The sequence below is a fragment of the Hyla sarda genome, chromosome 1 (genome assembly GCF_029499605.1).
Source record: "Hyla sarda isolate aHylSar1 chromosome 1, aHylSar1.hap1, whole genome shotgun sequence".
In the NCBI taxonomy this organism is placed as follows: Eukaryota; Metazoa; Chordata; class Amphibia; order Anura; family Hylidae; genus Hyla; species Hyla sarda.
In genome coordinates, this window is record NC_079189.1 from 475,663,573 (window position 1) to 475,677,210 (window position 13,638).

The 13,638-nt window shown below is 45.5% G+C and overlaps 1 protein-coding gene across 3 annotated transcripts in view; it reads left to right on the top strand.

Annotated features, from left to right (window-relative positions):
• Positions 1-13,464, top strand: part of CCDC60 (coiled-coil domain containing 60) — a 214,776-nt gene extending 201,312 nt beyond the window's left edge. Inside the window, exon 14 of one of the 3 annotated variants that reach the window (XM_056537218.1) lies at positions 11,237-13,464. In XM_056537218.1, the coding sequence (XP_056393193.1) occupies positions 11,237-11,350 (114 nt within the window). In that variant the 3' untranslated portion in view covers positions 11,351-13,464. The remainder of the gene's footprint in view (positions 1-11,236) is intronic. The other 2 variants (XM_056537216.1, XM_056537217.1) reach the window with 2 other exon arrangements.
• The last annotated feature ends 174 nt before the right edge of the window (positions 13,465-13,638 follow it).

The window sequence follows — 13,638 nt, forward strand, 5'->3', positions numbered from 1 at the left end:
ATTTCCTTCTTTCATTTTTCAGAGGCCTTTTCAGAAAGTAATCTGCAACCACACTTATATCACCCTCACACGCAACTTGCACATACTAAGGTAGCCTGTACATGCTTAAATCTAAGGGTTATAGGGGTGTAATTGCTGCAACCACTCTTATTACCCTCAGGCAGCCTGTATGTGCCAAACCTCACAGATAGTTAAAAAAAAATCCAGCTTTCTAAGTAAAGAATCAAAAGTAAGCCTATATATGTAACATTAATATAGTACCTCTAAAAGATAGTCATACAGTTACAAAATAACAAGAGTATACAAGGAGCTAATATCACCATACATGCTGCTACCATACTGTTACTGTCCAAATCCCGTATACTGAGACCAATATTACCAATAATAAAATTATACAAGGAGGGATATTATCACTATACATATTACTATCATACTGATACTGAGACCAATAATACTAGTACAAAAAGAAAAATGTTCACATCCACCAAACAAAAATACACAGGTGCACAGTGATGGTTTTGCCATACAATGACCACCACTACCATTACCACTGACTAATACCACTATATTGTTACTGAATAAAATCCCCCGTACAAAATACCAATATTCCACCATGCATTCAACATATAGAGGTAAATATTAGCTGTACACAGGATCTGTATACCATATAAGTGATTATATACAGGGCCATATAGAGGTAGATACCAACTATAGTGATTACAGTTTACATCTAGCGATGTCTTCTCTGATCGCAGTTGTCCTCTATCCTTTTTTGGCCATCAGGCCTAGAGCACCATGTTAAATTCTTCCAGCCTAAATTCTTCTCTTCAGCTTCTGCAGGACACACACGTTAGACTACCCATTTTTCCAGTGCACTCCCCAACCCCCCACAGAATGCAGGTAGTTCCTCCATTAGGTAGGCCTGTCATAGGTCAATAAATGTCATAGGTCAAGACCAAAACAAAAGAATTACCTAAAACACAGAACAGTGATCAAAACAGACATACTACAGGTCCATCAAGGTATATCTTGGAACTAGGATTAAAACTTAACCTCTAATAAATAAGTAAAAGTTCAAACATAACAAACCAGACATATATCAACATAAAAATACCCAAAAGAAAATCACTACAGATTATTAAATTATTACCCACAGATATGGAGGGATTGGAAAACTGTGCAATTTTTCTCTCCACCCCATCTTTCTTCTGGGCCTGTTTTTTTGAGAATAATAACTTGAAGCACCATCTGTAGTGGTATGTTCTGATTTGTATTTTAATGTGGATATATGTCTGGTTTGTTATGTGTGAACTTTTAGTGACTTTATTAAAGGTTAAGTTTATATTTCATGTGCTACAGTAGGAAGTTCCCTTTTTAGGTAGCCACATCCTTAAGTAGTTAGGTTGATCGATACTCCCCCCATAAGTAAATAAATATGTTGGTAGGTAGGTAGTTAGGTAGCCATGTATGTAGGTAAGTACCTAACTGCGTAAGTATCCAGGTATGTAAGTAGGTAGCCAGCTATTTAGGTAGGTAGCTGGGTAGTTAGGTGTCCAGTTATATCGGTTATTTAGGTAGTTTGATAGCCAGGTATGTATGTATGTATGTAGCTAGCTGTGTAGTTAGATAGGAAAATAGTTAGCTAGGTAGTAAGGTAGCCAGGTATGAAGGTAGTAATCCAAAAAGATAGTGGCACTCCAATAGATGAATAAAGTGAGGTTTATTGCATACAAACGTGAGGCATTGTTTCGGCTAGCTCACCTAGCCATTTTCAAGCAACTAATGACAGGACATAGTGGGTATATATGGTCACGCAGGACCAATTAATCAATAAAAGAGTACAGTGCATCATTTTTACAAATGTGTTATAAAGTGCAATAGTGACCTTACATAAGAATGCAAGTACATCTGGTGTCGCCACCTAATACACAGTACTTTCATATTGCATATTAATAAAAGTACACAGTGCATAGAAATGTGTCTATTTACGTATGAAGGTAGCTAGCTAGGTAGTTACAAACCTTCACTCCAAGGAAAGTTAGTTAGGTTGCCAGGAATGAAGGTAGCTAGGTAGGCAGCCAGGTATGTAGGTAGCTAGCTAACTATGTAGTTAGGTAACCAGGTAGATAGTCATGTATGAAGGACGGGTAGTTAGGTAGCCACATAGATAGTTAGGTGTGTAAGTAGGTAATGGGGTAGCCCCTGTCCTGTCCTTCTCCCCTCCACCTTTGTGCCAGGTTGGGAAAAAACCCCAAAAAGGACACATACTCACCTCTTGTCCTGTGCAGCGATCAGGAAAACAGCAGGGCTACATCCTTTCCCTCCACAGTGCAGGTGTCAATGAGTGACATCATCATGCCGAGGGCAGAGGTCACAATCTCCTGTCAGTGTAAGCCGAACGTGCATACAGGTGAAAGCGGCGCTTGCTCGTCTGGGGATTCGGGACAAGTGTCCTTGATTATCATTATTGAGTGAGTCTAAGCAAGACCCGGGGCTACAGCCCCCATGGCCCTGCCCTAGTTACGCCACTGCTTCTATACATCATCATTTATTTACTTGCCAATTTTTTGCCTTCCAATATTTCAACTTCAAAAATTTACTCTTCATTTGCTGCCTGATATATCCCACCCCTTATCACGATAATCAATTATATTCAATATGTTTTAATGTAACAGCTAGTGTATGTTACGCCGAGCGCTCCGGGTCCCCGCTCCTCCCCGGAGCGCTCGCTTCTCTCTCCCCGCGGCAGCGCTCCGGTCACGTCCTCTGACCCGGGGCGCTGCGATTCCGCTGCCAGCCGGGATGCGATTCGCGATGCGGGTAGCGCCCGCTCGCGATGCGCACCCCGGTTCCCCTACCTGACTCGCTCTCCGTCTGTTCTGTCCCGGCGCGCGCGGCCCCGCTACCTAGGGCGCGCGCGCGCCGGGTCTCTGCGATTTAAAGGGCCACTGCGCCGCTGATTGGCGCAGTAGTTCCAATTAGTGTGTTCACCTGTGCACTTCCCTATATCACCTCACTTCCCCTGCACTCCCTTGCCGGATCTTGTTGCCTTAGTGCCAGTGAAAGCGTTCCTTGTGTGTTCCTTGCCTGTGTTTCCAGACCTTCTGCCGTTGCCCCTGACTACGATCCTTGCTGCCTGCCCCGACCTTCTGCTACGTCCGACCTTGCTTTTGCCTACTCCCTTGTACCGCGCCTATCTTCAGCAGCCAGAGAGGTGAGCCGTTGCTAGTGGATACGACCTGGTCACTACCGCCGCAGCAAGACCATCCCGCTTTGCGGCGGGCTCTGGTGAAAACCAGTAGTGGCTTAGAACCGGTCCACTAGCACGGTCCACGCCAATCCCTCTCTGGCACAGAGGATCCACTACCTGCCAGCCGGCATCGTGACAGTAGATCCGGCCATGGATCCCGCTGAAGTTCCTCTGCCAGTTGTCGCTGACCTCACCACGGTGGTCGCCCAGCAGTCACAACAGATAGCGCAACAAGGCCAACAGCTGTCTCAACTGACCGTTATGCTACAACAGTTACTACCACAGCTTCAGCAGTCATCTCCTCCGCCAGCTCCTGCACCTCCTCCGCAGCGAGTGGCCGCTCCTGGGATACGCTTATCCTTGCCGGATAAATTTGATGGGGACTCTAAGTTTTGCCGTGGCTTTCTTTCCCAATGTTCCCTGCATCTGGAGATGATGTCGGACCTGTTTCCCACTGAAAGGTCTAAGGTGGCTTTCGTAGTCAGCCTTCTGTCCGGAAAAGCCCTGTCATGGGCCACACCGCTCTGGGACCGCAATGACCCCGTCACTGCCTCTGTACACTCCTTCTTCTCGGAAATCCGAAGTGTCTTTGAGGAACCTGCCCGAGCCTCTTCTGCTGAGACTGCCCTGTTGAACCTGGTCCAGGGTAATTCTTCCGTTGGCGAGTATGCCGTACAATTCCGTACTCTTGCTTCAGAATTGTCCTGGAATAATGAGGCCCTCTGCGCGACCTTCAAAAAAGGCCTATCCAGCAACATTAAAGATGTTCTGGCCGCACGAGAAATTCCTGCTAATCTACATGAACTTATTCACCTAGCCACTCGCATTGACATGCGTTTTTCCGAAAGGCGTCAGGAACTCCGCCAAGATATGGACTCTGTTCGCACGAGGCGTTTCTTCTCCTCGGCTCCTCTCTCCTCTGGTCCCCTGCAATCTGTTCCTGTGCCTCCCGCCGTGGAGGCTATGCAGGTCGACCGGTCTCGCCTGACACCTCAAGAGAGGACACGACGCCGTATGGAGAACCTCTGCCTGTACTGTGCTAGTACCGAACACTTCCTGAGAGATTGTCCTATCCGTCCTCCCCGCCTGGAAAGACGTACGCTGACTCCGCACAAAGGTGAGACAGTCCTTGATGTCTACTCTGCTTCTCCACGTCTTACTGTGCCTGTGCGGATGTCTGCCTCTGCCTTCTCCTTCTCTACAGTGGCCTTCTTGGACTCTGGATCTGCAGGAAATTTTATTTTGGCCTCTCTCGTCAACAGGTTCAACATCCCGGTGACCAGTCTCGCCAGACCCCTCTACATCAATTGTGTAAATAATGAAAGATTGGACTGTACCATACGTTTCCGCACGGAGCCCCTTCTTATGAGCATCGGATCTCATCATGAGAGGATTGAACTTTTGGTCCTCCCCAATTGCACCTCGGAAATTCTCCTTGGACTTCCCTGGCTTCAACTTCATTCCCCTACCCTGGATTGGTCCACTGGGGAGATCAAGAGTTGGGGGTCCTCTTGTTCCAAGAACTGTCTAAAACCGGTTCCCAGTAACCCTTGCCGTAACTCTGTGGTTCCTCCAGTAACCGGTCTCCCTAAGGCCTATATGGACTTCGCGGATGTTTTCTGCAAAAAACAAGCTGAGACTCTACCTCCTCACAGGCCTTATGATTGCCCTATCGACCTCCTCCCGGGCACTACTCCACCCCGGGGCAGAATTTATCCTCTCTCTGCCCCAGAGACTCTTGCCATGTCCGAATACGTCCAGGAGAATCTAAAAAAGGGCTTTATCCGTAAATCCTCCTCTCCTGCCGGAGCCGGATTTTTCTTTGTGTCCAAAAAAGATGGCTCCCTACGTCCTTGCATTGACTACCGCGGTCTTAATAAAATCACGGTTAAGAACCGCTACCCCTTACCCCTCATCTCTGAACTCTTTGATCGCCTCCAAGGTGCCCACATCTTCACTAAATTGGACTTAAGAGGCGCCTATAACCTCATCCGCATCAGAGAGGGGGACGAGTGGAAAACGGCATTTAACACCAGAGATGGACACTTTGAGTATCTGGTCATGCCCTTTGGACTGTGCAACGCCCCTGCCGTCTTCCAAGACTTTGTCAATGAAATTTTTCGTGATCTGTTATACTCCTGTGTTGTTGTATATCTGGACGATATCCTAATTTTTTCTGCCAATCTAGAAGAACACCGCCAGCATGTCCGTATGGTTCTTCAGAGACTTCGTGACAACCAACTCTATGCCAAAATTGAGAAATGTCTGTTTGAATGCCAATCTCTTCCTTTTCTAGGATATTTGGTCTCTGGCCAGGGACTACAGATGGATCCAGACAAACTCTCTGCCGTCTTAGATTGGCCACGCCCCTCCGGACTCCGTGCTATCCAACGCTTTTTGGGGTTCGCCAATTATTACAGGCAATTTTTTCCACATTTTTCTACCATTGTGGCTCCTATCGTGGCTTTAACCAAAAAAAATGCTGATCCCAAGTCCTGGCCTCCTCAAGCAGAAGACGCCTTTAAACGACTCAAGTCTGCCTTTTCTTCGGCTCCCGTCCTCTCCAGACCTGACCCTTCCAAACCCTTCCTATTGGAGGTTGATGCCTCCTCAGTGGGAGCTGGAGCTGTTCTTCTACAAAAAAATTCTTCCGGGCATGCTGTCACTTGTGGTTTTTTCTCTAGGACCTTCTCTCCAGCGGAGAGGAACTACTCCATCGGGGATCGAGAGCTTCTAGCCATTAAATTAGCACTTGAGGAATGGAGGCATCTGCTGGAGGGATCAAGTTCTCCTGTTATTATCTACACCGACCACAAGAACCTCTCCTACCTCCAGTCTGCCCAACGGCTGAATCCTCGCCAGGCCCGGTGGTCTCTGTTCTTTGCCCGATTTAATTTTGAGATTCACTTTCGTCCTGCCGATAAGAACATTAGGGCCGATGCTCTCTCTCGTTCCTCGGATGCCTCAGAAGTTGAACTCTCTCCGCAACACATCATTCCACCTGACTGCCTGATCTCCACTTCTCCTGCCTCCATCAGGCAGACTCCTCCAGGAAAGACCTTTGTTTCTCCTCGCCAACGCCTCGGAATCCTCAAATGGGGTCACTCCTCCCATCTCGCAGGTCATGCGGGTATCAAGAAATCTGTGCAACTCATCTCCCGCTTCTATTGGTGGCCGACTCTGGAGACGGATGTTGTGGACTTTGTGCGAGCCTGCACTATCTGTGCCCGGGATAAGACTCCTCGCCAGAAGCCCGCTGGTTTTCTTCATCCTCTGCCTGTCCCCGAACAGCCTTGGTCTCTGATTGGTATGGATTTTATTACTGATTTACCCCCTTCCCGTGGCAACACTGTTATTTGGGTGGTCGTTGATCGATTCTCCAAAATGGCACATTTCATCCCTCTTCCTGGTCTTCCTTCTGCGCCTCAGTTGGCTAAACAATTTTTTGTACACATTTTTCGTCTTCACGGGTTGCCTACGCAGATTGTCTCGGATAGAGGCGTCCAATTCGTGTCTAAATTCTGGAGGGCTCTCTGTAAACAACTCAAGATTAAATTAAATTTTTCTTCTGCATATCATCCCCAGTCCAATGGACAAGTAGAAAGGATTAACCAGATCTTGGGTGATTATTTGCGACATTTTGTTTCCTCCCGCCAGGATGACTGGGCAGATCTCCTCCCATGGGCCGAATTCTCGTATAACTTCAGGGTCTCTGAGTCTTCCTCCAAATCCCCATTTTTCGTGGTGTACGGCCCTCACCCTCTTCCCCCCCTCCCTACTCCCTTGCCCTCTGGTCTGCCCGCTGTGGATGAAATTTCTCGTGACCTTTCCATCATATGGAGAGAGACCCAAAATTCTCTCTTACAGGCTTCATCACGCATGAAGAAGTTCGCGGATAAGAAAAGAAGAGCTCCCCCCGTTTTTTCCCCTGGAGACAAGGTATGGCTCTCCGCTAAATATGTCCGCTTCCGTGTCCCTAGCTACAAGTTGGGACCACGCTATCTTGGTCCTTTCAAAATTTTGTGTCAAATTAATCCTGTCTCTTATAAACTTCTTCTTCCTCCCTCTCTTCGTATCCCTAATGCCTTTCACGTCTCTCTTCTCAAACCACTCATCCTCAACCGTTTTTCTCCCAAATCTGTTCCTCCCACTCCTGTTTCCGGCTCCTCGGACATCTTCTCGGTCAAAGAAATTTTAGCTGCCAAAAAGGTCAGAGGGAAAAATTTTTTTTTAGTGGACTGGGAGGGTTGTGGTCCTGAAGAGAGATCCTGGGAACCTGAGGACAACATCCTAGACAAAAGTCTGCTCCTCAGGTTCTCAGGCTCTAAGAAGAGGGGGAGACCCAAGGGGGGGGGTACTGTTACGCCGAGCGCTCCGGGTCCCCGCTCCTCCCCGGAGCGCTCGCTTCTCTCTCCCCGCGGCAGCGCTCCGGTCACGTCCTCTGACCCGGGGCGCTGCGATTCCGCTGCCAGCCGGGATGCGATTCGCGATGCGGGTAGCGCCCGCTCGCGATGCGCACCCCGGCTCCCCTACCTGACTCGCTCTCCGTCTGTTCTGTCCCGGCGCGCGCGGCCCCGCTCCCTAGGGCGCGCGCGCGCCGGGTCTCTGCGATTTAAAGGGCCACTGCGCCGCTGATTGGCGCAGTAGTTCCAATTAGTGTGTTCACCTGTGCACTTCCCTATATCACCTCACTTCCCCTGCACTCCCTTGCCGGATCTTGTTGCCTTAGTGCCAGTGAAAGCGTTCCTTGTGTGTTCCTTGCCTGTGTTTCCAGACCTTCTGCCGTTGCCCCTGACTACGATCCTTGCTGCCTGCCCCGACCTTCTGCTACGTCCGACCTTGCTTTTGCCTACTCCCTTGTACCGCGCCTATCTTCAGCAGCCAGAGAGGTGAGCCGTTGCTAGTGGATACGACCTGGTCACTACCGCCGCAGCAAGACCATCCCGCTTTGCGGCGGGCTCTGGTGAAAACCAGTAGTGGCTTAGAACCGGTCCACTAGCACGGTCCACGCCAATCCCTCTCTGGCACAGAGGATCCACTACCTGCCAGCCGGCATCGTGACAGTGTATGTTATGGTGTATAGTATATGCATTGGTTTTAATTTTACCCTAACCAAAGTAAAACAACTCTGACATAATATACGTTACTATCAATTTTTTTTAGTGAGTAAAAATTGCAAATTGCTATCACTGGTAGCAAATGATGGACTACTCCAGTATAGAGGACATCACGTGGTGCGAGCACTGTATTGCTGTTGTGGTGAAATGATCCTTTAAGCTCACGCAGCCTTTGTTTATTTACAGTGCAATTATAATTTGCTGATTGCTTTTTGGCACCATGGAGCCGCCATAAAACTCTGATTCATGCCTCACATTTAGATTCACATCCTCCTTATTTAAACTATATTCCAAAGTCTATTAAAATATTTTTCCTCACGTTGACATGTCTGTAAGTAAAGACAATGGATAAACACCTACATTTAATGAAAGTTGGGGATGTGTTTCAGCTAAATAGAAAGCCTCTTGTTTTATACAATACACATTCCGAACAGCATATTAATCATTTTATATGTCATTCCAAACAGTATATTAACCATTATATTTACCTATGCTTGCATGTAGTAAATTACTTTAATATACTGTAATTTAGCTCCGTATCATAGAAAATGGCAACTGGGCAGACGGGGCATATGAGGTTCAATGTGAATAAAAGTTATGCATCTGGGTACTAAAAACTGGGAGAGTCACTGGTAGAGAAAGATCTGGGTGTACTAGTAGATCATAGACTACAGAATAGCATGCAATGTCAGGCAGCTGCTTCTAAGGCCAGCAGGATATTGTCATGTATAAGAAGAGGCATGGACTTAAGGGACAGGGACATAATACTACCGCTTTATAAAGCATTGGTACGGCCTCACCTGGAATATGCTGTTCAGTTTTGGTCACCAGTTCATAAAAGGGAAATTGTGGAGCTGGAGAAGGTCCAGAGACTCGTGAGTAAACTATTATGGGGCATGGAACATCTTACATATGAGGAAAGATGAAAATAATTACCTTTGTTTAGTCTTGAGACATTTAACCCCTTAACGTGGTGACCCCGTGTCATATCGGATTGGTCCCGGCATGTATCTGAAGCCAGGATCCGGGGATAATAGCGCGCGGCAGCGATCATGGTGCCGCGCGATATTAACCCTTTAGACGCGGCGTTCAAAGTTGAACGCCTTGTCTAAAATGAAAATAAAAGCTTCCCGGCTGCTCAGTGGGGGTGATCGGGACCACCGCAGTGAAAATGCGGTGTCCCGATCAGCTTGGACACGAGCGAGGGTCCTCTTACCTTCCTCCGGCGCATCCGTTCGGAGATTGATTGCTCCAAGCCTGAGATGCAGGCTTGAGCAATCGACCGCCGATAAGACTGATCAATGCAAAGCAATGGCTTTGCAGTGATCAGTGTAAAAGATCAGTGTGTGCAGTGTTATAGCCCCCTATGGGATTTTTTTTTATTTGACTATGCTACAGGGGCTGTAAAGTTATTGTAGTTCATAATATAGTGTCTGTACCTATGTGTGACGATTTTCTCATAATTCTTATGTGATTTTCACCCCACTATTTATTTTTACCAGCATACAAAATGACTGTTGTCTCAGATTTTTCCCAGCTTGCAATGCGGCCAAGACCAGATTCACTAGTCAGCTGATGACAGGGAGCCTGTCTGCTTCAATGGGTGGAGCGATCGCTTGGTGGGAGAGAGATCAATCTGCAGCTAATGCAACAGCTGCAGGCACCCTGATTGAAAACCACAGGTCTTTTGATGGCTGCAGCTCATTTATGTTTCAATGGGTAGGGTGGCTGATGTGTGGGAGGGAGGAAAATGGAATTGTGGGATTTGTAGGAAATACTAGATCACAAAAAGCTAGCCACAGTGTTATGGTGATCTCATGACATAGCCATTTAGCCCCAAGACAAGCGCAGATCCTTCCTAAGCATGTCCATTGCTGTATGCCAGGTACGTACTAAAATCACCTTATGGTGGATAACCCCTTTAATGCTTATGCAGAAATTTAATCACATCCCTTCCCCTTCATCCCACTATACACCTTCCCTTCAATTCCTTTGTTGAACTTGATGGACATATGTCTTTTTTCGACCATACTAACTATGTAACTACATCTTAATTGCAGGTGTGCATCAAAAAGATGTACAGCATTATACAGTTGATGGCAGGATAGCGAATCCCATGTACATACTATACCGCTCCTGCACCAGTTACCTGGAGGTCCAGGACCAGCACAGATGTACATGGTGGCGCAAGTGCAATACACTGACCAGTCTCTGTTTCTTAACAGAGCTCGGAACTACATTGCAGTAGTTTTTCTTAACATGCATATATTAACACTGAGCATAATCAGTATAAGCATTTCCTGTGCTTCATGTATGTGACATCAGTGATCACTCTCTGTACATTGTCTTTGCTTTAATGGGTGGAGCAACCGCTGGGGGGGGGGGGGGGGAGATCATTCTGCAAGGCATTGTAGTTTTTCTGGAGGCATCCTGGTCAAAAAACACTGGTCTATTGCATGGAGGGCAGAACAGGTATGTTTCGGTGGGTGGGGTGCCTGATGTGTGGGAGGGAGAAAAGTGACCTCACACTTACAAAACAAGGAATCATGGGATTTGTAGTTGGAGGGAGGGAACTTTAACAGGAAATAGCCATTTCACAAAAAAATCACAGCCATTTAGCTTCAAGACAATCACTTATCCTTGCTAATCATGTCCATTACTGTCTGAGAGGTAAGTACTAAAATCACCTTATGGTGGATAACCCCTTTAATGGTGGGACCACTACTTTTATAAAATGACATATGCATAAATATTATATATAAATACTTTGTAAAGACACTGTTCACGGCAGAGTTTGATTATTGAAACAATTCCATGGTATGCTTCTTCATAATGGGTCATATTTTCTTTATTGCTTTCTTTTTTACAGTTTGTAAGAGAACATCTAGTACAGATGTCATTAGAGGATTACGTAACGTGGCTTCAGGCTCGCTTGGCTTCTTCACCATCTAGTAGAGCTCAAAGTGCACCACCACAGAGATGACCTGTATAATAATGTATCATTAGACGTCAAAGAAACACCCCAGATGTCTTTGAACAATTGGAGTTTTGTTCTTATCTAGTTTTTTTCGTGTAATATTAAGACCACATCTTTTATAAATATTTAATTTCTGCACCTTTTAAACAGGTATTAAGAATAAACTATACATGAACTGTTTAGAGATGTTGTAAGCTTATTGTAATTCTTGATGAGCTAACACTAAGCATGTAACTTACCAGAACTATTTGCTTGGAAGGAGAATTTCAGAGTATTTATCATTTGGGCCCTATTCACACCACACTTGCAAGTAAATGTCTGAAAATGAAAGAGTACCTGTCACCACAAAAACTTTTAATATTTTGTTAATCAATGTATTAGAAAAAACTTTCTAATTGCATGTGATTAACAAAAATGTATCTTTATATCTTTTTTTTTACTTTTAAAAAACGACTATTAGGGGACTCTCTACATGTTCCGGCTCATAGAGTTCCGACTCATGGCATGAGTCCAAACTCTCAGTGCAGCCAGGACACTGAAGAGCACAGCGCAGCTCCCTATCTGTCAATCAGACAGGCGGGAGCGAGCGTTGTGCCTGCAGCACAGGAGCTCCTGACATTGCTGGCTGCGTCATCAGGCTACTCCTCCTAATCAGCAAGGTTATATTTTTCAGTGGGCATTAGATATATATATATATATATATATATATATATATATATATATATCTGTGTAGAGGTAGAAGGGCGGAAGTGAGCCCAGGCAGACATCAGATGATGTTGTGCCTGCCCAGCCACGCTCTCTTCCTCCCTCACACATGGCAGGAGCTTGAGCAGGAGAGAAAATAGGTATTTAACTGCTGTTTTAAGAGCAAAAATGCAGGGATAGTACGAGTGAGAGTCAGAGAGATATGGGGGGGGGGGGGGAGATTAGAGGCAGTTTAGTTGATGATAGGTTCTCGTTAAACAAAAAAGAAATTAAATGTATAAGGTCGCCAACTATTTGTATGTATTTAATTCATATTCAGTATACAGTGATGGTGGGGAGCCACATTAAAAATTACATATAGGATTATCAAAGTAGCAATTATATTTTAGTCAATGTACATGGTCGTAACTAAAAGCACTTAATGTATTCTGAGATGTTCAGTATAAGATTACCACCCCACATGTCAGTTATATGATGGCATCATGAAGAGAACTGTACTAGGGTGTACAGGTCTGAAGGGGTATTATACTTCACCCAAACAAATAATGTGGCAAAACAAACACTTATGTTCACACCCTGGTCTTAAAAAAACACAGTATGGTGTCATACAGTACAAATTTTAGCTAGTGTCACTCTGCACCCTGCTGTATTTCAGGAGGGTAGACACACCATGTGATCAGTGAGCCCCAAGTATGGTATCAAACAAAGACTTAAATTTAATAATAAAACTAATACTATCCACAATGCTCTTGGTGGCTACACATATAGCTCTCTGAATATCAAAAGGATATGGTCACTGGATATCCAACAGGTAAGTAAATATTGCCTCTGTATGGTCCAATATAGACCTCCGATGTTTGTGCCAATAATTAAAAGAACAGTTATGGAGAATGGGACAGCTAGGACACCTACAGTGGCAGAAAGCCAGATTAGTCTTCTAGCTGCCTTGCCTGCTGTTGTGTCTGTGTTGACTCATGTCAGTCGTCCCAGTGTTTCTCTATTTAATACATAATCCCAGCCCGGATTTTTCCTTCCCATGCGCATTACTTTACATTTATCAGTGTTGAACTTCATCTGCCACTTCGCAGCCCAAACTTCCAACCTATACAGATCCATGTGTAAGTGCACTGTCCTCTATTGTGTTAACCACTTTACAGAGCTTAGTGTCATCTGCAAAGATCAATACTTTACTAACTAATCCCTCTACTAGGTCATCAATAAATAAATATAAATATGTGTTTGTCTATGTGTGGACACCCAATGATTGGTAAAGAAATGAAGCCATTGCATGTGTTCTTATGTTGTGTGTGTCAGGATATTATGGTGGAGATTTATCAAAACTTGTCCAGAGGAAAAGTCACTGAGTTGCCCTTAGCAACCAATCAGATAGCTGCTTTCATTTTTGAAAAGGCCTGACAAATGAAAGAAGCAATCGGGTTGGTTGCTATGGGCAACTCAGTAACCTTTCCTCTGGACACGTTTTGATAAATCTCCCCCTTTGTGTTGAAATGGTTTCATGTTTCCAATCCTTAACTAAACTAAAGGACATGTTTGGAGGACACCCAATGATTGGTAAAGAAATGAAGCCA